The sequence below is a fragment of the Bos indicus genome, chromosome 3 (assembly GCF_029378745.1).
Source record: "Bos indicus isolate NIAB-ARS_2022 breed Sahiwal x Tharparkar chromosome 3, NIAB-ARS_B.indTharparkar_mat_pri_1.0, whole genome shotgun sequence".
Taxonomy (NCBI): domain Eukaryota; kingdom Metazoa; phylum Chordata; class Mammalia; order Artiodactyla; family Bovidae; genus Bos; species Bos indicus.
The window spans coordinates 43,253,243-43,278,987 of record NC_091762.1 but is presented as its reverse complement, the minus strand read 5'-3'; the positions used below and the strand labels follow the sequence as shown (position 1 = coordinate 43,278,987).

Genomic DNA, 25,745 nt, shown 5'->3' with positions numbered 1-25,745 from the left:
GGGAAGATCCCCTGGAGGAAGAAATAGCAATCCACTTTAGTATTCTTGCCTGAAAAATACCAGGGACAGAGAAGACTGGCAGGCTACAGTCCATGCAGTTGCAAAGAGTCTAACAGGACTGAGTGACTAAACACAGACACACACACTATTACAAAGTTTTTGAATAGTTATCTTGCCTGCTCAGCAAGGCAGTTTAGGCAAAGGCTGTCCAAGTTACATTGTGCTATAAGGAGGTGTTAGGAAAGAGCACTTCCAGGTTAGTAGAGGAGTCTTCAGTTCAGTTCACTTCAGTCACTCAGTTGTGTCTGACTCTTTGTGACCATATGAACTGTAGCACTCCAGGCCGCCCTGTCCATCACCAACTCCTGGAGTTTACCCAAACTCATGTCCATTGAATCAGTGATGCCATCCAACCATCTCATCCTCTGTCGTCCCCTTCTCCTCCCACCTTGAATCTTTTGCAGCATGAGGGTCTTTTCAAATGAGTCAGCTCTTTGCATTGGGTGGCCAAAGTATTGGAGCTTCAGCTTCAACATCAGTCCTTCCAATGAACATCCAGGACTGATCTCCTTTAGGATGGACTGGTTGGATCTCCTTGCAGTCCAAGGGACTCTCAAGTCTTCGCCAACACCACAGTTCAAAAGCATCAGTTCTTCAGCATTCAGCTTTCTTTATAGTCCAACTCTCACATCCATACATGACCACTGGAAAAACCATAGCCTTGACTAGACAGACCTTTGTTGGCAAAGTAATGTCTCTACTTTTTACTAGGTTGTCTAGGTTGGTCATAACTTTCATGGCTGCAATCACCATCTGCAGTGATTTTGGAGCCCAAAAAAATAAAGTCAGCCACTGTTTACACTGTTTCCCATCTATTTACCATGAAGTGATGGGACTGGATGCCACGATCTTCGTTTTCTGAATGTTGAGCTTTAAGCCAACTTTCTCACTCTCCTCTTTGACTTTCATGAAGAGGCTCTTTAGTTCTTCTTCACTTTCTGCCATAAGGGTGGTGTCATCTGCATATCTGAGGTTATTGATATTTCTCCCGGCAATCTTGATCAAGCTTGTGCTTCATCCAGCCCAGCGTTTCTCATGATGTACTCTGCATATAAGTTAAATAAACAGGGTGACAATGTACAGCCTTGACGTACTCCTTTCCCTATTTGGAACCAGTCGGTTGTTCCATGTCCAGTTCTAACTGTTGATTCCTGACCTGCATACAGATTTCTCAAGAGGCAGGTCCGGTGGTCTGGTATTCCCATCTCTTTCAGAATTTTCCCCAGTTTATTGTAATCCACACAGTTAAAGGATTTGGCATAGTCAATAAAGCAGAAATAGATGTTTTTCTGGAACTCTCTTGCTTTTTCCATGATCCAGCAGATGTTGGCAATTTGATCTCTGGTTCCTCTGCCTTTTCTAAAACCAGCTTGAACATCTGGAAGTTCACAGTTCACGTATTGCTGAAGCCTGGCTTGGAGAATTTTGAGCATTATTTTACTAGCGTGTGAGATGAGTGCAATTGTGCAATAGTTTGAGCATTCTTTGGCAGTGCCTTTCTTTGGGATTGGAATGAAAACTGACCTTTTCCAATCCTGTGGCTACTGCTGAGTTTTCCAAATTTGCTGACATATTGAGTGCAGCACTTTCACAGTATCATCTTTTAGGATTTGAAATAGCTCAACTGGAATTCCATCACCTCCACTAGCTTTGTTTGTAGTGATGCTTCCTAAGGCCCACTTGACCTCGCATTCCAGGATGTCTGGCTCTAGGTGAGTGATCACACCATCATGATTATCTGGGTCATGAAGATCTTTTTTGTACAGTTCTTCTGTGTATTCTTGCCACCTCTTCTTAATATCTTCTGCTTCTGTTAGGTCCCTACCATTTCTGTCCTTTATGGAGCCCATCTATGCATGAAATGTTCCGTTGGTATCTTTATTTTCTTGAAGAGATCTCTAGTCTTTCCCATTCTGTTGTTTTCCTCTATTTCTTTGCATTGATTGCTGAAGAAGGCTTTCTTATCTCTCCTTGCTATTCTTTGGAACTCTGCATTCAGATGCTTATATCTTTCCTTTTTTCCTTTGCTTTTCGCTTCTCTTCTTTTCATAGCTATTTGTAAGGCTTCCTCAGACAGCCATTTTGCTTTTTTGCATTTCTTTTTCTTGGGGATGGTCTTGATCCCTGTCTCCTGTACAGTGTCATGAACCTTCATCCATAGTTCATCAGGCACTCTGTCTATCAGATCTAGTCCCTTAAATCTATTTCTCACTTCCACTGTATAATCATAAAGGATTTGATTTAGGGTATACCTGTATGGTCTAGTGGTTCTCCCCACTTTCTTCAAATTAAGTCTGAATTTGGCAATAAGGTGTTCATGATCTGAGCCACAGTCAGCTCCCAGTCTTGTTTTTGCTGACTGTATAGAGCTTCTCCATCCTTGGCTGCAGAGAATATAATCAGTATGCTTTCAGTGTTGACCATCTGGTGATGTCCATGTGTAGAGTCTTCTCTTGTGTTGTTGGAAGAGGGTGTTTGCTATGACCAGTGTGTTCTCTTGGCAGAACTCTGTTAGCCTTTGCCCTGCTTCATTCCGTACTCCAAGGCCAAATTTGCCTGTTACTCTAGGTGTTTCTTGACTTCCTACTTTTGCATTCTAGTCCCCTATAATGAAAAGGACATCTTCTTTAGGTGTTAGTTCTAAAAGGTCTTATAGGTCTTCAGAGAACCATTCAGCTTCAGCTTCTTCAGCATTACTGGTTGGGGCATTGACTTGGATTGGCGTCATATTGAATGGTTTGCCTTGGAAATGAACAGAGATCATTCTGTTGTTTTTGAGATTGCATCCAAGTACTGCATTTCGGATTCTTTTGTTGACCATGATGGCTACTCCATTTCTTCTAAGGGATTCCTGCTCACAGTAGTAGATATAATGGTCATCTGAGTTAAATTCACCCATTCCAGTCCATCTTAGTTCGCTGATTCCTAGAATGTCGATGTTCACTCTTGCTGTCTCCTGTTTGACCACTTCCAATTTGCCTTGATTCATGGACCTAACATTCCAGGTTCCTATGCAATACTGCTCTTTACAGCATCGGACCTTGCTTCTATCACCAGTCACATCCACAACTGTATGATGTTGTTTTTGCTTTGGTTCTGTCCCTTCATTCTTTCTGGAGTTATTTCTCCACTGATCTCCAGTAGCATATTGGGCACCTACCTAGAAGTAGTCAACTTTTCCTGAAATGTGAGACACCAGTAGACTCTGAGTAGGTTGACCATTCGTGAAAATGAGCTGTTCTGTCAAGGTTCTCCAGGGTTATAACATTTATCACTCTTCTTAGCATGGCTTCCCTGGTGGCTCAGCTGGTAAAGAATCCACCTGCAATGTGGGAAACCTGGGTTTGATCCCTGGGCTGGGAATATCCCCTGGAGAAAGCAAAGGCTACCCACTCCAGTATTCTGGCCTAGAGAATTCCACGGACTGTATAGTCCTTGGCTTCACAAATAGACACGACTGAGCTACTTTCACTTTCACTAGGAGGACAAGGGTAGCCCTCACATTCTGGTCTCTAGGTCAGGATGTATCTGTTCGGATATCCTGCTTACATGTTACGTTTGACACATCTGAGAAGAAACTAGTCATCTTTCACCCAAACTTGGGCTTTGGCTTTGTTCATCTGTGTGAATGGCATCACTGCTCTACTGTTCACCCAGGCTCAAGACTGAAAACATCGCTTTTTTCCCCTCCATAATCTGTTGACTATTTGAGTTCCCGTTGCTAGGGCCCCTGGGGTGTGTTTCGTCTCTCTCTTCCTCTGTGTTCTCATTTCCTTCCCCTGGCTCAGGTGTTGTGTCCTCTCTGGTAGACAATTATAACTGCTCTTTAAGAAGCCCAGGCCCTTCGCCCCTTGGTCTTTCACACACTTCACTGAATGGTCTTAAAACAGAGTTCTTGCCTTGTCTTGTCCCCACACTGGCTGCCGCTCCCATTATCTGGCTGAAATGAGGGTAAATTCCCCTGTCCTGGCATTGTTAGCTTTGGATGCAGTCCAGCCCACCTTGCTGGCCCGTCTCCTGTTTCTTCAGTCTGTGCACTCTGTGTTCCAGCCCTTCTGGGCTGCTTATTTATTGTTTCTTGAATATCTCTGCACCCTGGCTGAGCTTGTTTTCTCCAAATATCCGTCACCTTTAACATTTTCCTCTCATGTGTGTAAAATCCTACACAGATCAGCTCTCACCCTTTACAATATTCTCTCCCCCTCTATTTCATGTGTCAAGATTTGTGCTTTCCATTTTTCTTATATTATGGCTATTTGCATAAAAGCTTTATTTTCCTTACTAGATTGTAAATTCCTTGTGGACTGTACATGATTAAATGGAAAATGTGTCCTGTGTTCTTGGATAGAAAGATTTAACTTCATAAAACTGCCACTTCTCCCTAAACTAATACATGTAGTACAATTTATTAAAAATCTCCAAAGAATTTCTTCTTCTTAAATTGTAAAAACTTTGTTATTGTGGCATTTTTATTGGGTTGGCCAAAAAGTTTGTTTGGGTTTTTCCATACGATGGTACAGAAAAACCCGAATGAACTTTTTGGTGCACCCAACAGTAGTGTCGAAAAAAAAAAGAATCCTACTACCCACCCCCATCCCACAAAGAATTGGGAACAAAACGATTGCATTTTAAGGGGGAAGGTTGAATAAATAACTTCTAGTACAGATACACCATGGAATGTTATGTAGTGATTTAAAGAAATTGACTTGAGCTATGCCACTTTTCGTGAATGATTTCTATTATATATTGATTGGAAAAAGTTGATACGGAAGAGTGCTTATAACCTTCTATTTTTTTAAACAAACAATAACAAGACCCGCCTCCACCTTGTACATATATCTGTCTATCTGTATTATATGAGCAAAGGTATCAGTAATTTCCTATGAAGTGAGTGAAGTTTAAATTGTATAGGTCCCCATTTGCATGGAATCCATTTTTGTGTTCATCATTTTGTATTCTTTTTTTGAAATGGGCCTCCACGTTAGATAAGTTTCAAGTCTCCCCCAAACCTGCATCTCTGTCCCATGTATATGAACCTGGAGAAAAATACATGGCAAAACAACTGGAGCCATTTCAATGAAAGGAGAGATTGGGGTGGAGGTTAGAGAGGGAGGAGGACAAAGACCTACCACAATAAAGAGAGAAAACTAGTTGATGATTTACTTACTCCTTTCTCTTTTTTAAAACTTTGATGGTGATGTTGAGAGTTAGTTGAAAAAGCTATTGAAAACCCTAAACATAGTTTTAACTTTATTTTTGAAAAGCACGCAACCAACTAACTAAAAATCTGATGAGAATGTGATCACATCTTAACCTGAATGAATAACAACGACCATCAGCCAGGTAATGGGAGGAGAGGAGGCAGTTGGTGAACACTTGAAAAGTTTTCCATCAAATAACTTCCTTTTAGAGAATGATTTGTCTATTCTATCATAAAGCCTATAAAATAAAAAATCAGAAGTAGATGTGTGATCAGCAGGTAGGGGGCATTTCATAAATGCTGCTTAAGAAACAAGTGGATAAATAAAGGAACTCTTCCTGACAATCTGTGGGCCCAATCGTTTTTTGTTATAACTTGTTCCACTGTTTGCTCTACTTTAGTGAGTCTGGACATTTGGTAAACTCGTGGAATAGCTAAGTTCATATACTTCATTAGCTCTAACAAAGTCAGTATTCCAACGAAGTCTATAGTTTTCAAAGTAAAAGTGTTATTATTGATAGCAGATTATGAGAATGTAAGTCTTAGATGATAAGGAAATGCGCAAATTAAAGGTTCCAAAGGCACTTCTTGACTAAACCTCATTTAATATTTGACTCAAGAAAAAGCTTAAATTGATGATATAGCAGTTCTATGTGAGATTAAAAGGGAGTCTGTTATTTATTTATGTATTTTTGGCCATGCCGGGCTTCGTTGCTGTGCGCGGGCCTTCTCTAGTTGCGGTGAGTGGGGGTTACTCTTTGCTGCTGCATGTGGACCTCTCCTTGTGCTGGCTTCTCTTGTGGAGCACGGGCGTGGGCTTCAGTTTGCAGCACTCAGTCAGGTCCAGTAGTTGTGGCACATGGGCTGAGTAGCCCCTCAGCATGTGGAATCTTCCTGGACCAGGGATCAAACCCATGTTCCCTGCATTGGAGGTGAATACCTATCCACTGTACCACCAGGGAAATCCTAAAAGAGTCTTGTGATAAGAATGCTTCTTTTAATGTTCATGACAAGGTCAGCAGAGCATAGGAACCACTCTGCTCATTCTGCAAAAGGGTCTAGAGCAGTGCTGTCCAATAGAAATATGAGAATCATATTTGTGTATATAATATATATATTCAAAAGCTAATATCTGCATTTTAAAAAGTAAAAAGATATGATGAAATTAATTGCAATAATATGTTTTCTTTAATGCACTGTACCAGAAATAATATTTTGGCATATAATCAATGTAACAATTATTAATGAAGTATTTTATATTTCTAATTTTGAATTGAGCCTTTGAAACCCAGTGTGTAGTTTGTACTGCGGCACATCTCAGTTTGGACCAGCTACATTTCAAGTGCTTGGTAGCCAGACATAGCTAAAGTGCAGATTGTTCAAGGACAGGCTTGCCAATGAACCATCATAAATGACATGAAACCTAGGATAACGGAACAGGTTACATCTTGCAGCTTCAAGTGTTTTAATTTTTCACGTAAGAATTAATTTCAAGGCTCTATTCTATTTAGAAGGTTTGGACTAAGATATCTCAGGCTGTTACATTATTTTTATATGACTTACAAATAGTCCATTGTATAAATTATTGATAAACAAAAGTATTTTCTAAAATATGGTCTCTTTAGGTCCTTTGCCAAGCTGTTGTGGAACTATATTTTTGATCATATTTACACTGATCAAATAGATATATTCTTGGAGCTATGCTGGGAGGATCGAAAAAGTAACTGCAACATGAGGCCCCAAAAACTTCTGCTAAGAATCAGTGTCCCCTTTTCCAACAGGTTTCTTAAGGTATTCTCCAAGAACTTGAGAACTAAGAACAGTCACTCCTTTGAAATCTAACCATCAATAAGTTTATTTGAAAAATTAAAATAGACCTTTAACTCTAGGGAAAAACAGTGAAGATGAATGAGTATTCAAGTTATGCATCTGTAGGTATGTGAGGGGCTTCCCTGGTGGCTCAAAGGTTAAAGCGTCTGCCTGCAACGCAGGAGACCTGGGTTAAATCCCTGGATCGGGAAGATCCCCTGGAGAAGGAAATGGTAACCCACTCCAGTACTCTTGCCTGGAGAATCCCATGGACGGAGGAGCCTGGTGGGCTACAGCCCATGGGGTTGCAAAGAGTCAGACACAACTGAGCGACTTCACTTTCACTTTCTTTCAGGTACGTGAGGATGTGTATCCTCTCTAGCAGTAAAGCTTAGTAAATATTCAAAGTATAGGAAAATATTCTGTTTGTAAGACCCTGAAATAACACCCACATACAGAATCTGCCTTTGGTCAACTTCTGTTCCTTTGTGGGGAACTATCCTTACCGGGTAAGACCTTGTTTAAATACCACCACTCACAAATGATGCCATCTTAAGCAGTTGTTATTCATCAAAGAGAATTTGAAGTTACATCTTTAGTTTCTTATTTTGATTGTCCCCTAAACAAGATGGGACTTTCCACTACTTACGAGAAGGCTTGCTATATTGTTGATGTCCCTTTGTTGGGCATACACAGATGGCTCACAGAGCAGCACCCTATTTCTAGTTGTGGGGAGGGGAGAGAGAGAGAAATGCAAAGAAATGGAGCTTCCATGGCAGCATTTGGAGTTGCCTCATCAGTGTGCCTTACATTTATGACTGCATCTAGAATTTGGCCTATGCAACTTTGAGGAGCTGCTTTAAATATCTTTTTGGGATCAGCTACTTGGAGAAGACTCTTGAGAGTCCCTTGGACTGCAAGGAGATCCAACCAGTCCATTCTGAAGGAGATCAGCCCTGGGATTTCTTTGGAAGGAATGATACTAAAGCTGAAACTCCAGTATTTTGGCCACCTCATGCGAAGAGTTGACCCATTGGAAAAGACTCTGATGCTGGGAGGGATTGGGAGCAGGAGAAGGGGACGACAGAGGATGAGATGGCTGGATGGCATCACTGACTTGATGGCCGTGAGTCTGAGTGAACTCCAGGAGTTGGTGATGGACAGGGAGGCCTGGCGTGCTGTGATTCATGGGGTCGCAAAGAGTCGGACACGACTGAGCGACTGAACTGAACTGAAGAGCTTCAAGTTAATGTAAAACCTACTTCAAAAGCTAAAAGATTGCTTTGACTTCTTTCTTTGAGCTATTTCCTTTCTGCCATTATGTTTTTCCTCCGTAAGTCATCCCTTTATTTTGAGAAAAAAAGCTTTCTATGAAATAATTTTATCAATATGAGGATATTTCCCAGAATATCAAGTAATTATTAACTTGATCTGGTGCTTTTATGTGCTGGCAAACCTGGGGCGTTTCTTTACCACGGGTTACTTGATGGAGGTGGGTGGAGCTGGGTTTGGCTTCGGCAGGCCTGATGACAGGCAGGCTGGCTCCTGCTGATCTGAGTGGAGTCACAGTACAGGGCTTCCTCTTGTTTTCTCTGGTCACGGCACATGTGGAAAATGTGACTGTATTTGATCAGCACTGTGTGATCATAGTTCACAGCTTTCGGCGACTGGCCTGGGATCCCAGGCTGCCCCAGCCCCAGCCCAGGCAACTCCATTCTGTTAAACTGATTGGGAGGCTTTGTTCTACAGAAATAAGGTATGCAGGTAAATGTTTGTTATATGAGAACCAAGAAGCTGCATCACACTCTTTTTGGCTTCAATTTGGTAGCTTTTCAGTTAATTTATTGAACAGACATTTATCAAGTACTTTCTGTTTGCTCAGTATATTTGCTAGGCCAATATTTTTTTTCAGAAGGTGCCCTGTAATTTCGTTTCTCCATGGGTGGGTTTAGAGACTTTGTTCTTATCAGCTGCTGTCATACATTCCATGTATTCTTGTGCCTCATTCTGCAGGTGTTATCATGTTTGACCCTTCCTACACACTTCCCTCTTTTTGATTGTCAGATTGTCTATGCAGCATTTCTCGCTGATCTATGACAGGCTGAATGTGGAAAGTTTTGCTTCTGAGACTCTAGCAATTCATAAGTCATAGTTATTGCTATCATCGCCTCTTCTAGAAAGTGATTTCACATTTTCTTGGCCGCATTGCAATGGAGCCCATCTGGGGACTGTGAGAAAGTGTCAGTAGATTCTGAATGCTTGGGACTGGCTGGGATTTTCTTGGTCCTTGGGTGTCTTCCATCAAGTCTCCACATCACTCTCAGAGACCATGTTTTAGAACTTAAGTCTGCTTATATCACTCCCCTGCTTTAAGTCCTCCATGGGCTCTACCCTCAGGTAGAGTGTGGAGGAAACGCATGCCCCTGAGTGCAGCACAGAAAGCCCTCTGGACATGGGCTTTGCCATCTTCCCCCTGTTTGTCCTTTTGCCTTCCTCCTCACACCCAGTCTGCATAGCTTCCTGGGTGGCAGTGTTTCTGCATACTTTTGTGCCTTCACACATGTTCTTGTTTCCTGTTCCTCCTCCTTGTGACCTTTTCTCCCCTGCACACAATATTTATCTATTTGCATGTCTTAAGCCTTGGACGGCAAGGAGATCAAACCAGTCAATCCTGAAGGAAATTAACCCTGCATATTCATTGGAAGGACTGATGCTCATGCGCCGATACTTTGGCCACCTGATGCAAAGAACCGACTCATTGGAAAAGACCCTAATGCTGGGAGAGATAGAGGGCAGGAGGAGAAAGGGGGTGGCAGAGGATGAGATGTTTAGATAACATCACTGACTCAATGGACGTGAATTTGAGCAAACTCCAGGAGATAGTGGAGGACAGAGGAGCCTGACATGCTGGAGTACATGGAATCCCAAGGAGTTGGACACGACTTAGCAACTGAAAAACAACAAAAACAACAAAGTCATTCTTAACTCGATGGGAGCTCTTCTCACACAGCCTTGTGTGATGCTCTGTTTACACACCTGTGACATCCCTGCACTCGGGGTACTTGAAGTCAAGAACCGTGTCTCACTCATTTTTGTATCAATAAGTAACCCAGTAGCACAGAATACTCATAGTGGGCTGTCATTAAATGTTTATGAAGTGAAAGAACTAATGAATAAATGAGCGAATGAGTTCTAAAAGCAGGAGTATAACACATTTCAAGATATTTTATATTATCTGTTAAAACTAACTACTTTTCAATGGCAAATGAGCAAGACATATTAATTAAGAATCCACTTTGATTTTGTAGTGACACTCCAGGGAGAAAATTTATTGATTACGATAGGCAACTTCTTGAAATGACATTTCTTTTTTTTCATTACCAGCCAATCTATGAAGCAAGAGTGAGTTGTTATTTTCTTTTTTTAAAAAAAACCACTTATTTGCAACACAGATTGCTAGATATTGTAATCTTCAATCAGGGCTAGCATGTAATGTCAGTTTAGTTTAATATATGAACAGAGACTGTCCCCAGGTTGACTATGTCATTCTTCATTGCAGTTTAATAAGTAAATTGTCAAATGATCAGGTGGGGTAAATGCCCAATATTGCCCTTTTGTATATACCTTGAAAATAAAGTTTGTCAGGACTCTTCTCTCTCAGTGTGTTACCTCAGGTCAAGGGCAGGAATATTTGTTGAACATCTGACATATGAGGTTTCAAGGCTTTGCTTTCAATTAGAATTTGTATAGCAAATTAGAATGTTATCTAATGCTGCTTCGGTGCTCAGCTTTCTTCACAGTCCATCTCTCACATCCATACATGACCACTGGAAAAACCCTAGCCTTGACTAGATGGACCTTTGTTGGGTGTTCATTGGAAGGACTGATGCTGAGGCTGAAACTCCAATACTTTGGCCACCTCATGCGAAGAGTTGACTCACTGGACAAGACCCTGATGCTGGGAGGGATTGGGGGCAGGAGGAGAAGGGGACGACAGAAGATGAGATGGCTGGATGGCATCACCGACTCGATGCACATGAGTTTGGGTGAACTCCGGGAGTTGGTGATGGACAGGGAGGCCTGGTGTGCTGCGATTCATGGGGTAGCAAAGAGTCGGACACGACTGAGCGATTGAACTGAACTGAACTGAATGCTGCTTGCTTTGTTCTCTGTGAATGAAAAAACTGGGGGAGAAAAAAAAAGACGTGAAGTTCTGGCACTGTAGTTTTGAATTCCTGTCATATGACTGGGTCAAGCAAGCTCTAGAATGCAGGTATATGAGCATGTCCTCACACTTGGAGGGACTAGGGAGGTGAGCCTCACAGGGTGACTATTAAAAGAACTTTTAGAAGCATTTCCCTGGAGCTGTCCTGTAGGGTTGATTATACCCCCAAAGACCACAAGTTTAAGGAAGCAAGATTCAATCTTCTTGGACCCAGTGTTTTCACATCTACTAAAACACTGTACCCATTGCTGCTTCAAAGATCGTGTTGGTTAAATTTGTAAAGTATCTTGAGGTCAAAGAAATTCCCCATTTTTTTTCTTCCTCTCTATTTATTGTTTGGTCTCTGTCCTTCCTTTCACCTCCACTTCTAAAGAGAGCAGTCTTGAATTTGTTGTCACTCACGCAGTCAACTGATAATGGGTCTTGCCTTGACCCTTATCATTCAACTGAAACTGTTCTTGTTTAATGCAAGAGTTACCCAGACGGAACAGTTGACTTGGTCTTCTTCCTACTTGATTTACTCTGTGGCCACTCTCTAATTCTAGAAACTCACTTTCCTTCCCCAACTTCAAAATTCTGTCTCTTGCTTTTCTCTTCCTTCCATCTCTGGACATGTCTCGGGCTCCCTTGCAGGTTCTTTCTCTTCCTTTGGCCACCAGAAATGCTACTGGTCTCTAGGCCAAGTGATTTCTGGTTCAAAACATTTTCCATGAGTGAGGGGACTGTCTCCAAATTCAGCAACCACATATATGCTGATGGCCTCAAATCTTGATGTCTTGAGCACTGGAAAGGCACCTATACACGTACACCAGATTCTTGCTCCCTGCGGTTGTGCCAGCAGGGGCATTCACTGGATGGGGCTGCGGGTGAAGGTCCCTAAATGTTTTCTGTATTTAGAGGTGACGCAGTCATCCACATGGGGCTGCTCTTTCCCTCTACCACACTGTTCCTCTCAAAGTTCAGTTCAGTTAGTCGCTCAGTCGTGTCTGACTCTTTGCGATCCCATGAACCGCAGCACGCCAGGCCTCCCTGTCCATCACCAACTCCCAGAATCCACCCAAACCCATGTCCATTGGGTTGGTGATGCCATCCAACCATCTCATCCTCTGTCGTCCCCTTCTCCTCCTGCCCCCAATTCCTCCCAGCATCAGGGTCTTTTCAAATGAGTCAGCTTTTTGCATCACGTGACCAAAGTATTGGAGTTTCAGCTTCAGTATCAGTCCTTCCAATGAACAGCCAGGACTGATCTCCTTTAGGATGGACTGGTTTGATCTCCTTGCAGTCCAAGGGACTCTCAAGAATCTTCTCCAACACCACGGTTCAAAAGCATCAATTCTTCAGCGTTCAGCTTTCTTTATAGTCCAACTCTCACATCCATACATGACCACTGGAAAAACCATAGCCTTGACTAGACAAACCTTTGTTGACAAAGTAATGTCTCTGCTTCTTAAACTGCTATCTAGGTTGGTCATAACTTTCCTTCCAAGGAGTAAGCATCTTTTAATTTCATGGCTGCAATCACCATCTGCAGTGATTTTGGAGCCCAGAAAAATAAAGTCAGCCACTGTTTCCCCATCTATTTGCCATGAAGTGATGGGGCCGGATGCCATGATCTTAGTTTTCTGAATGTTGAACTTTAAGGCAGCTTTTTCACTCTCCTCTTTCACTTTTATCAAGAGACTCTTTAGTTCTTCACTTTCTGCCATAAGGGTGGTGTCATCTGCATATCTGAGGTTATTGATATTTCTCCCGGCAATCTTGATTCCAGCTTGTGCTTCATCCAGCCCAGCGTTTCTCATGATGTACTCTGCATATAAGTTAAATAAGCAGGCTGACAATATACAGCCTTGACGTACTCCTTTTCCTATTTGGAACCAGTCTGTTGTTCCATGTCCAGTTCTAACTGTTGCTTCCTGACCTGCATACAGGTTTCTCAAGAGGCAGGACAAGAGGATCTAAAGTAATGATCTAGAGTTGGTTATTATTTAAAGCCAAATAGCAAGGCAACTTAATTTAAGCCAAATACCTCAAATATTTACTTTGCTTTAAGCTCACAAAGTGCCAGTCATGACAGCATATTTGTGTTTATGTAATACAACTATATTGTCAACACTATTTTATTGTTTCAGAAGGTAAGGAAATATAAAGAAGGTGTTTTAATGAATAAAAAAGACCTTGTAGTTCTGTCTTTATTTTTAAAATAATATTTGTGCCATCATGAAACCTCTTATGTATGTGTATGATAGCATTTATTAAAGTTTAATGCAGCCTTTTCTTTAATGAATGTCTTAGTTCAGGCTGCTATAACAAAGTATCGTAGACTGTGGCTTAAACAACAGACACTTATTTTCATAGTTCTGGAGGCTGGGAAATCCAAGATCAAGACACCGGCAGAACTGTTGTCTGGAAATGGCCCTCCTCCTGGTTAATAGATGGCCAGATTCTTCTATGTCCTCCCTGTGTCCTCACAGAGGGAGCTCTCTGGGGGTCTCTTATAAGGTCACTAATCCATCCATAAGGTCTCCAATCATCATGGCCTAATCTCCCAAAGGGCCCACTTCCTAATACCATTCCACTGGGGATTTGGTTTCAACATGTGTATTTTGGGAAGGCACAAACATTCAGTCTATAGCAATGGGTAGAATGGAGATGGTAATAACACCAACCTTAAAGGCTGCCCTAAGGAAACAAGTGCATGTAATACTGTAGTGCCTAGTGCAGAGCCTGTGGTGCATATGTGTTTGCTGTTATTCTTATTAATGTTATTTGTTACTTATTTTCATACTCCTTAAGAGAACAGAGGGAATATTTTTATTTTATGTATGACACAAATTATAGTCCTTGATATATAATAAAGGCTTAGCAAATATTTTAATGAATTTTGAATCATGCTTAAAAACTGTTTATCTGTATTGTATTAGAAAACACATCTGTTGATAAAGGGAACCAGTCCAGTAATTGTCAGCCCAAAGGCCTATCTTTTCTCTCTTACTGTCTGTTTTTTATAGTGGTAAAATGGCCAAATGTTTTTCCGTATTCTTTTCAGAGACTGCGACCATCTCAACAGAGAGATGCCTTCTTAGAAGTTGTAAAAATTCATGTGTTCAAATCAAATTAGATTTTATTTAATTCTTATTCAAGAAATTTTTCAGTTTTAATGCTGTTTTACTTTGTAAGAAACATTGATTCCTTTTTTTTTGCAAACTAAATGCACCAGGAGGGTTAACTATTCCAAAGAAATGTGGTGAGTCTTTTGTAAGTTCAAGTATCCTAGAGTTACATGAATGTTAACACATAAATGTATCAGTTTCAAGAACTCAGATTTTCATTTTGGGGTTTTCTTGCAGTGAAGAACACCTGCGGTTTCTCTACTTAGGTTGTAGGCTTTAGATTGGAAGAGGTAAAATCAGTCTCTCACTTCACCTTTGCCTAGATGTTAGTTTGTAAATGTGGTAATGTTGGAAAGTATTTTAAGTTCCTGTCTGATCTAGGTTTCTTGGAAGTGTGTGTGTGTATGTGTGTGCACATGTGCACACTCATATGCGCAGGCACACACATTTAATTAGAAAAACCAGTTTGTGTCATCATAAGTATTTTATAATTGATAAATATTGACATTTGTATAATCTACTGTGAAAGAAGGCATGGATATTAATTTTGGAAACTTACCAGTAAGTTTAATGTATTAGTTAAAAGCTATAATTTTCTTATTAATTTTTTTTGTAAGATTTGGATCTAAGACCTAAATCTTATCATTTACACCATTAACCTTATCCAAGCTACTAAACGTAGCCCAGTATTATCTAACGTTTATCTAATGTTTTGGGTAGGCAGAGTTGGAAACATATTCTTTTGGTTCTGTGAGTGAGTCCATTGCCTCTCTCCATATAATTGATTACAGAAGGTTACTAGTTAACCAAACAGATGTCTTTAATCCGCATAAACAGACATAGCACAATGTATTTATGTAGGCCCACTTCCTGTTCAAGGATACAGGAATAGTAAACGTAGAAGCCTCTTTTCTTCTACTGTTCATAAATAGTTGGTTTTAGCCTTTTGGTGATTACAGCATAGCTTTATTTTTGAATTTTAAAAATGTTTTAAGCTTAGAAATTACTTGAAAGGAATATTTGGCCATTAATTTGACTGCTTTATTTAAATAAGAAAATGTTTAATTATCATAAACAGCTATATATTAGATTCTTTATTCAAATTATTCTAAGTAGATAGCAGTGCTTGGCATTTAATTTGGCATGAACATTCATAGCATCTCTAAGATTTTATTTAGGACATTATAGAGATTTTATGTTTATCATGATTAGATTAATGCAATTCAGACATTTACAAGGTGTCATGCAAAGTTTCATTTATAACTTTTATATCTGGAAAGAACCGTCTGCATTTTAAACATGAAAATTGTACAGCTAAGTTATGGTTTTTGTGAAAATCAAATCCAATCGGCAGTATAAGTAATTAAAGGAGAGGCTCCCGATTTCCTTGGTGGCATTACTCTAAATGGCTGAGTGGTAAAGAATCCGCCTGCCAATGCAGGAGACACAGGAGAGGTGGGTTCGGTCCCTGGGAGGATCCCCTGGAGGAGGAAATGGCAACCCACTCCAGTATTCTTGCCTAGAAAATTCCATGGACAGAAGAGCTTGGCGGGCAGAAGTCCATGGGATCATAAAGAGTCAGACACAACTGGGCAACTGAGCATGCACATGTACACGTGAGCTCTTACAGCAGAGTGCAGACTGTATTTGACACAGATCTCCACATTGAGGTCTGTGCTGAGTAGTGGAGCACGGAGCCTTTCATGTGGATTACCTTGGCCCAGCAGAGAGAACTGCCTTCCTTCCCTGCCTGGGGAGGTACCTATGCAGTGCTAGAGGAAGCCTAGCACAGGTACCTCCATTGGAGCCTGGAAGCTGCACCTGGTGGTGGGGTGGGAGTAGGGGTTGGGGGTGGGCTAAACAATGCTTGCGGGAAGAAGAGATACACATGTTTTGTGATGCACTGCACAACTGTGTCCCAGTAGCATGCAAAGTTTGGGTACCCTCAATCCTGCCCCAGTGTTCCATGGGTTCAGAGGCACACCAGGAAGGGACGAAAGTGAAGGAAACAAAAGAGTAGTGGGAGGATGCGCGACCCCTTGCCTGGTTTTCAGGTGTTTCCTGAGGGTCCTAGAGTGTGTAGAGCAGAGACTGAGAGCTGTTAATTAAAGTTGGTCCACTCATGTGTTTTATTTGGTTTACTAGTATTTAAAAACAATTTAAAATGCTTCAAACGTAGAGAGATTTTACATGAACATCCAGTTGGAAGATTGGTCATATTCAAGCAACTTTCCTGTGGACAGTTGGCTAGGACTGAGGAGCATTTGCCTCTATATGCTTCTTGCCTTTTCATACTGTTCATGGGGTTCTTAAGGCAAGAATACTGAAGTGGTTTGCCATTCCCTTCTCCAGTGGACCACGTTTTGTCAGAACTCTCCACCATGATCTGTCCACCTTGGGTGGCCCTACACGGCATGGCTCATAGTTTCATTGAGTTAGACAAGGCTGTGGTCCATGTGATCAGTTTGGTTAGTTTCTGTGATTGTGGTTTTATTCTGTCTTCTCTCTATGGATAAGGATAAGAGGCTTATGGAAGCTTCCTGATGGGAGAGACTGACTGGGGGGGAAACTGGGTCTTGTTCTGATGAGTAGGGCCATGCACAGTAAATCTTTAATCCAGTTTTCTGTTGATGGGTGGGGCTGTGTTCCCTTCCTCTTGTTTGGCCTGAGGCCAAACTATGTTGGGGTAATGAAGGTGATGGGACCTCCTTCAAAAGGACTTGTGCACACATAGTTGTATTTAGTGTTCCTGACCCTGCAGCAAGCCACTGTCTTGGGCTCCAAAATCACTACAGATGGTGACTGTGGCCATGAAATTAAAAAGATGCTTGCTCCTTGGAGGAAAAGCTATGATAATCCTAGACAGCATATTAAAAAGCAGAGACATTACTTTGCTGACAAGGGTCCGTCTAGTCAAAGCTATGGTTTTTCCAGTAGTCATGTATGGATATGAGAGTTGGTTGGATCATAAAGAACTCTAAGTGCCGAAGAATTGATACTTTTGAACTGTGGTGTTGGAGAAGACTCTTGAGAATCCTTTGGACTGCAAGGAGGTCAAAGCTGCAATCCTAAAGGAAATCAGTCCTGAATATTCATTGGAAGGACTGATACTGAAGCTGAAATTCCAATACTTTGGCCACCTGATGGGAAGAACTGACTCATTGGAAAAGACCCTGATGCTGGGAAAGATTGAAGGCAGGAGGCGAAGGGGATGACAAAGGATGAGATGGTTGGATGGCATCACTGACTCTATGGACATGAGTTTGAGCAAGCTCTGGGAGTTGGTGAAGGACAGGGAAGCCTGGCATGCTGTAGTCCATGGGGTTGCAAAGAATTGGACATGACTGAGCGACTGAACTGAGCTGATGTCTCTTGCCTGACCCTTGTGACTGTTGGGTTGGTAGCCCCTGCAGTAGACCCTGGCTGTCTCCAGTTTGTGGTATACCATGAGGGTTTGATTAGCCTGTCTCTCATTCCTGACTTCTGTTTCCCAGTCTAAAGATCAGCACTGATAAAATATAGCAACCTACAAAAACAAACAAAAAATGGAGATGTGTTCCTCATGACCCAGATATTTTTCGATTTTTTTTTCATTGTTTAAAGGATGTTTACCATATTCATGGAAAATGCTTGTATTTTATGTCTTCTGTTGTTTGCCTTTATTTCTTGCCAGGACAAGCAATGTTTGTTTTCATGTCATTTTCATTGCAGAGTAGCCAAAAGACAAAATTATTTTCAGCAAAGTATCTCCACTTTAAATAAAGTTTTCTAAACTTTTCTAGATAAAAATGCATAAAATTTTGAGAATCAGATGTTTTTTTATTTTAAGCTGTATTATTTTGTCTTCATGTATGTCCAGTTAGTCTAGTACTGCTAAGTCGCTTCAGTCATGTCTGACTCTGTGCGACCCCATAGACGGCAGCCCACCAGGCTCCCCCGTCCCTGGGATTCTCCAGGCAAGAACACTGGAGTAGGTTGTCATTTCCTTCTCTGATGCATGAAAGTGAAAAGTGAAGTCGCTCAGTTGTGTCCGACTCTCAGTGACCCCATGGACTGCAGCCTACCAGGCTCCTCCGTCCGTGGGATTTTTCAGGCAAGGGTGCTGGAGTGGGGTGCCATTGCCTTCTCCATTTACTGCATACTAGGTTAATAAAAATTTGGTCATTTCTACTGGCAATATGTGAAACCATTTCTCTGCTATATTTTAAGGCTGTATTAATACATTTAAAATATTTTATCAATATATTATTTTCAAAAAGTACTCCATGTTTAAACTTGTTTTAAAAACTGTTATACTGTGTAAAAACAATGACTGCTATGCCAAAGCAGTTTTATTTGTAAGGGTCTTCTAAATTGTATAAGGATTATAAAATATTTTTCTTCTCTTTTCTCACAAAATCCTCCCAGCGAGTTGAAAATGGTGACTTCAACTGGATTGTTCCGGGAAAATTTTTAGCATTTAGTGGACCACATCCCAAAAGCAAAATTGAAAATGGTAGGTTTTTCTTTACTTTACCCTCTGAAAATATTAGTTAATCTTCTTTCATTTCTTGGTTTCCTAAGATAATGCTTTCTTTTGGTAATATTCTCCAAAGAATATTTATTAATTAAAAAGTTGAACAGTAGTAATTAGTATGTTAAATTTAGAGTTTAGTGAGTGGAACTATAATCACTGTTTAAAACTAGCAAATTTGTAGGTTGCTGTTAATAGTGTGTTCACTTTACCTTGACCCAATTATTAAAGAAGAATCTGAGAAACCAGCTGATCACAACAATAAGCAGGTTGATGAATTGTATCAGCCGATCTCAGATTTATTTGGTGGTGGAGGCGTGCTGCACATCACAGTATTCTTTTGGGAACAACATGATTAATAATGTGATGATGGTATCATTTATTGAGTACTTACTGTGTGCTGCTGCTGTTGCTGCTGCTAAGTCACTTCAGTCGTGTCCAACTCTGTGCGACCCCATAGACGGCAGCCCACCAGGCTCCCCTGTCCCTGGGATTCTCCAGGCAAGAACACTGGAGTGGGTTGCCATTTCCTTCTCCGATGCATGAAAGTGAAAAGTGAAAGTAAAGTCGCTCAGTGGTGTCCGACTCTTAGCGACCCCATGGACTGCAGCCCACCAGGCTCCTCCGCCCATGGGATTTTCCAGGCAACTGTGTGCTAGTTACCAGCTAATCACAGCACCATCTCGTTTAGTGCACACACGATTCTATGTGGTGTAGGCACTATCCATTTCACAGAAGAGGAAACCGAGGCTTATGAGCAGCGAATTTGCCCAAGTTCACAGAGTAATATGCAGAACCGGTGGTACTTCAGCACAGAGTATAGCTTCTAAACCTCGTTACCGCACTGATCTGTTCAGTTCCATCCTGACAGCTAGGAACAATCTTCCAGCTGACAAAAGTTAAACTACTTATTTGCAGTCTTTGTATAGCCAGAGGCATACATATTCAGGGGAAAAAAAAGACTAAAAATAAGCCTCTTGAGGGAAGGGACATAGGTATACCTATGGCTGATTCATGTTGATGTTTGGCAAAAACCAACATAATACTGTAAAGCAATTATTCTTCAATTAAAAATAAATAAATTTAATAAAAAAAATAAGCCTTTTGAATGAAATGTGGTTGACTATGTGAGTTTCCTCATTAGCATATTTTTTTTTTACTTATTATTATTATTTTTTAACCTCACATTCCCTAGAACACAAATAATGATAGGCATCAAAAGTTTAAGAATGATTTATGGGAGAAATACATAAATTTTAAAAATATCACCCATGAACATAATAACTCATCTTTTTCCTGCCCCCTATCTGGTCTTACAGTTGAAACTCTAGTCCTCCAAAGAAACATAATTGAAAACCCCTATTCTAGATTTATTCTTCTTTAAATTATCATCATCATCATAGCTATTTATTCCAAAATCTAGTTTCATTGCATATGGTTATTCATTTATTTGGATTTGATCATTTGTTTGCATTTTCACACATGTGCCTATCATTTCATACCTATCATCTGTCTCCCAGGGAACTCTGCTTGAATTATGGTTTTCCTCTGGGGATGGGTAATCCTCCTGACAACCAGGCGGTCACTGTACTGAAGCCAGAGTTAGATCTTCTTATTCACAAATTTGCTCATGAGTCTTTTTCACTCCAGACGTTGACTGATTAACCTCTCTTCTGTTGGATTGTTAGGAATAACTTGTTAAGTGCCTCAGGGAACTGCTTTTCCAGAGTTGGTCTTCAAGACAGGATTGATTAAATCTCCCTTTTGTGCAAAATGACCCAACTCAGACCCAGAAAACTTAAGTAGGCATATGGTTTCTGTAGTGGCTTTGTTTTTGCATGAAGCTGAAAGAATTTTACCATTTAGGATTTCATTTTTAAATGAAATTTCCTTAAAGAGAAGCTGAGGAATATAATTTTTAAAAACCATTTAAAATATTTTTATAGAGGTAATGCCTGATTATCATTTTTGAAAAAGAAGAAAATGCAGATGAACTAATATTATTAGCAGCATAAAAAGTGATCTATAATTGTAACTATGTTTTCTATGTTTACTAGTTGGTGGTGGGATTATTTTTTTTATTTTTAAACTTTACATAATTGTATTAGTTTTGCCAAATATCAAAATGAATCCATCACAGGTATACATGTGCTCCCCATCCTGAACCCTCCTCCCTCCTCCCTCCCCATACCATCCCTCTGGGTCGTCCCAGTGCACTAGCCCCAAGCATCCAGTATCGTGCATTGAACCTGGACTGGCATCTCGTTTCATACATGATATTTTACATGTTTCAATGCCATTCTCGCAAATCTTCCCACCCTCTCCCTCTCCCACAGAGTCCGTAAGACTGTTCCATACATCAGTGTCTCTTTTGCTGTCTCGTACACAGGGTTATTGTTATCATCTTTCTAAATTCCATATATATGCGTTAGTATACTGTATTGGTGTTTTTCCTTCTGGCTTACTTCACTCTGTTTAATAGGCTCCAGTTTCATCCACCTCATTAGAACTGATTCAAATGAATTCTTTTTAATGGCTGAGTAATACTCCATTGTGTATATGTACCACAGCTTTCTTATCCATTCATCTGCTGATGCACATCTAGGTTGCTTCCATGTCCTGGCTATTACAAACAGTGCTGCGATGAACGTTGGGGTACACGTGTCTCTTTCCCTTCTGGTTTCCTCAGTAGGTATGCCCAGCAGTGGGATTGCTGGATCATAAGGCAGTTCTATTTCCAGTTTTTTAAGGAATCTCCACACTGTTCTCCATAGTGGCTGTACTAGTTTGCATTCCCACCAACAGTGTAAGAGGATTCCCTTTTCTCCACACCCTCTCCAACATTTATTAAGGATATTAATTTTCTCTTTATCTGTTTTTTGTTTTTGGCACACAGTTTTTTTTTTTTTTTTTCCCCTAAAGAATACACACACACACAGAGACTTACAAAAATATTTCTTTTTTTTTTTTTTATCAGCATGGAGTTATAACATGATTGATATCTTATAGCAACTATTTTTTTCACTTAATGTATCACAGACTCCTTTCTATGGCAAGGAGATCTTCATTATAAATATAGATAATGGTAAATCTTCATGATAAATGTAGATCGTCATTATAATTTTCCGTGAATGCATTCAATTACTATACCATAGTTTTGATAATTACTTGATTAATTTTTGAATGAGATCTGGGTATTCACAGTTTTTCACTTTTTAAAAACTGTAATTGTTGGCATACTTGTCCATATATCTTTTTTGCAGCCCCAGTTTCTTTTCTATATTCTTAAGAGGAATCACAAGGTAAAAGGCCATGAGTACTTTGTGTGTCAGTTCTTAATTGTCAAAAATCTTAAAATTGTTTCCAGTCCTATTTTACAGCATGGGGAAATCATTAGCTACCATTTGCTTATGTGCCAGGAGCGATGCTAAGCCTTTTGTGCACACTTCATCTGTTGAATAATCAGAACCACCCCCTGGAGCAGGGGGGTAGCTGTTTTGTGGATGAGAAGATAGAAGCTTGGTAACCTAACTTGCCCAGGTTGACAGAGCTGGAAAGTAGCATTGTGTGGATTCAAACATAGGTCACTTTGATTCCAAATTCTGTGTTCTTTTTTTATTTTACTTCAGAGGAAAAACGTGTTCACTATAGAAACTTTAAGCAATCTAGATAAAAAGTCACGTGTAATTATATTATCTAAAAATAACCACTGTCAAGTCATCACTCTATATTCATCTTTTCTTTTCTGAATACATATGTTGTGCCCTCTCACATTGAGGGAAGTAAAACAAGATCTGAAAGTGCTGCTTATATAATACTTATCAGTTTTTATGTCTAGAGCAATTTCATTTAAGGCTGTAATTGTTAGAATATTGATATTTTACCTGAATCCCCATTTTAAAATCTGATATTCACTGAAAGTATCATTATATTTTTTGCAAAGGGTTTTAATTTAAGGTAAAGAGTCCTGTTTGAACTTAAGAAAATATTTTCTGATGTAATTAGTAAACTTGATCCAGTTACAGTGAAGTCCTGGCACATTCTTTTTTCTTTTTTCTTTTTTTGAGTTGACAAACCCTATGTTTCCTGGGGAGGCTGAAAGTCGTTTTAGGGGGTTTGTTAGTAGAAAAGGTATACTTTCAAGAAATTAACACTCAAATGACTGTTGCTAGGATGTAGTAAAAGGAAGCCCTAAAATCTTGGGATCTGGCAGAAAGCATTGTAACAGTCTTAAGTGTGTGTTGTGTCAGCAGAGACTAACCAGGAATTCCTTACAGCCGTCTTTGTTCACATTTTTTTTGACAGGTTGGAAGGGAGGAACCCTACCCCCTTTTTGGTTAATAAACTTGACTAATATAGCAGTAGGACAAATTCGATTTCAAATTTTTTCCAAAAAAATTCCCCAAATTCTCAGCTGGCAATGTCCTTCTCATTTCCACCTTAAAAAGAAAGTAAAAAGCACAGAGAAAGCTTGGAACAGAGAATCCCAACAATTTGAAGTGTCACCTGGCTCATTTAAGGAGAGAAGCTCAAGTGTAGTGCCTGAGCTGGTTGAAGCCTGCCTCTGCCCCTGGCTGTATGGTTGTTGTCGTTCAGTCGCTTAGTCATATCCGACTCTGCGACCCCAGCAGCGGCACGCCAGGCCTCTCTTGTCCTTCACCATCTCGCGAAGTTTGCCCAAGTTCATGTCCATTGCATCAGTTAACTGGCTGTGTTAACTTACACCAGTTCCTCAACTTCTCTTCGTATCAAAAGGGGGAAAGTGGGATACATTGTGCAGGCATTTGGTGAGGATTGCAGATATCCTCAGTGGTGAAAAAAATCCGCCTGCCAGTGCAGGAGACACAAGAGATGTGGGTGGGATCCCTGAGAGGGGAGGATCCCCTGGAGGAGGAAACGGCAACCTACTCCAATATTCTTGCCTAGGAAATCCCGTGGACAGAGGAGCCTGGTGAGCTACAGTCCATGGTGTCACAAAGAGTCGGGCATGACTGAGCAACTGAGCTCACTCACACACACAACAGAGATTTTTTAGGAAGTGTCTTGCACAGTGTCGGGCACATTAACAGGTGTTATTAGAGAGCAGATACTCTGATTATATTTTTATCATTAGAGAACCTAATAAACATATTTTATTGCTTTCCAATTTTCCTGCCTATCTTGCCGTTTTAACTTTTAATAAAGAATGGGTGGATTGGTCATTTGACTTTACTGTTCTGAAGTTTCCTAACTTTAAATGAGGGGCTCGGAAAAGATGCATTTTTACAGTCCCTCTTTCTGAAAATCTTTCTGGTCAGCACCAGGGCTGTGCTTGAGCTTTATGATGTCAGGGCTCCATCTAGCGGCCAGACGGAGGAAGGTTTGTTTGAATGGTCCCTCAGTTCACACTATGCTAATGGTCCCTCAGTTCACACTATGCTAAGTCGCTTCAGTCGTTTCCGACTCTGTGTGATCCCATAGACGGCAGCCCACCAAGCTCCCCTGTCCCTGGGATTCTCCAGGCAAGAACACTGGAGTGGGTTGCCATTTCCTTCTCCAATGCCTGAAAGTGAAAAGTAAAAGTGAAGTCGCTCAGTCGTGTCCGACTCTTCACCATCCAATGGCCTGCAGCCTACGAGGCTCCTCTGTCCATGGGATTTTCCAGGCAAGAGTACTGGAGTGGGGTGCCATTGCCTTCTCCGTCCACATTGATAAAACCAGTCCCCTATCAGAAGCATCTGAACACAGGTAAAACACCCACAAACAGTTGTTTAGAAGTCAGAGGATATTGTCATTGTTGGTTATAACTTGTTCGAAACACTTTTTGAGGATTTTTAAGATATATGCTCACCGACTCTAGGAAGTGCAGCCCTTAATGTTCATATAACATTCCGTTTTCTAACATAGAATAGAGTTGGGTTTTGCCTGAGATGAGCCCCAGCACAGGCCCTGGAATCTGACTGTTGTTCTGTCGTTAAGTTGTATCCGACTCTTTTGTGACCCCATGGGCCATAGCCCACCAGACTCTTCTGTCCATGGGATTTCCCAGGCAAGAATACTGGAATGGGTTGTCATTTTTCTTCTCAAGGGGATCTTCCCGACCCAGGGATCAAACCCAAAAGCTCCTGCCATGGCAGGCATATTCTTTACTGTTGAGCTGTCAGGGAAGCCCATTTATTCTTGTTATCAAAGGTAAACTGAAAGCTTTCATTTGGCAATCTGACTGCTAGTGTTCAAACGCTGCCTCTGTCTCTTCCCAGCAGTGTGTCCATGAGTCAGTTCACTTTTCCAGGCATTGTTAACTGAGTAAGGTTTATTGAGATGATATACATGAAACACTTAGCTTAGGGACTGGCATATAGAAGTGCTCAATATATGTTAAGTATGATTATTACCATTATTGTTATTTTTTCAATGCCCTATTGCCAAATCTGGATACCTGTTCAGTGTTCTTCTCTCAAAAGATACACATAGTTTCTATTGATAGTAGATTTAGGTATATTATCTGTAATGCTGTTTACTTATGATGGAAATTCATGTATGAAAAGAGAAGCTCTCACAGCTTTGGTGGAGGAGGGGAGCTGCTGCTGCTGCTAAGTCACGTCAGTCGTGTCCGACTCTGTGTGACCCCATAGACGGCAGCCCACCAGGCTCTTCCGTCCCTGGGATTCTCCAGGTAAGAACACTGGAGTGGGTTGCCATTTCCTTCTCCAGTGCATGAAAGTGAAAAATGAAAGTGAAGTCGCTCAGTCGTGTCCGACTCTTAGCGACACCATGGACTGCAGCCTACCAGGCTCCTCCGTCCATGGGAGTTTCCAGGCAAGAGTACTGGAGTGGGTCGCCAGTGCC

At 40.8% G+C, this 25,745-nt stretch overlaps 1 protein-coding gene across 10 annotated transcripts in view; it reads left to right on the top strand.

Annotated features, from left to right (window-relative positions):
- The window catches only part of CDC14A (cell division cycle 14A), a 189,674-nt gene that overhangs the window by 92,944 nt on the left and 70,985 nt on the right, over positions 1 to 25,745 (top strand). For all 10 annotated transcript variants that reach the window (XR_011565780.1, XR_011565781.1, XM_070786027.1 and 7 more), the window contains one exon: positions 18,812 to 18,899. Coding sequence is in view for 8 of the 10 variants with exons in the window: in XM_070786027.1 (XP_070642128.1) it covers positions 18,812 to 18,899 (88 nt within the window). In the remaining 2 variants the exon portion in view is untranslated. The remainder of the gene's footprint in view (positions 1 to 18,811; positions 18,900 to 25,745) is intronic.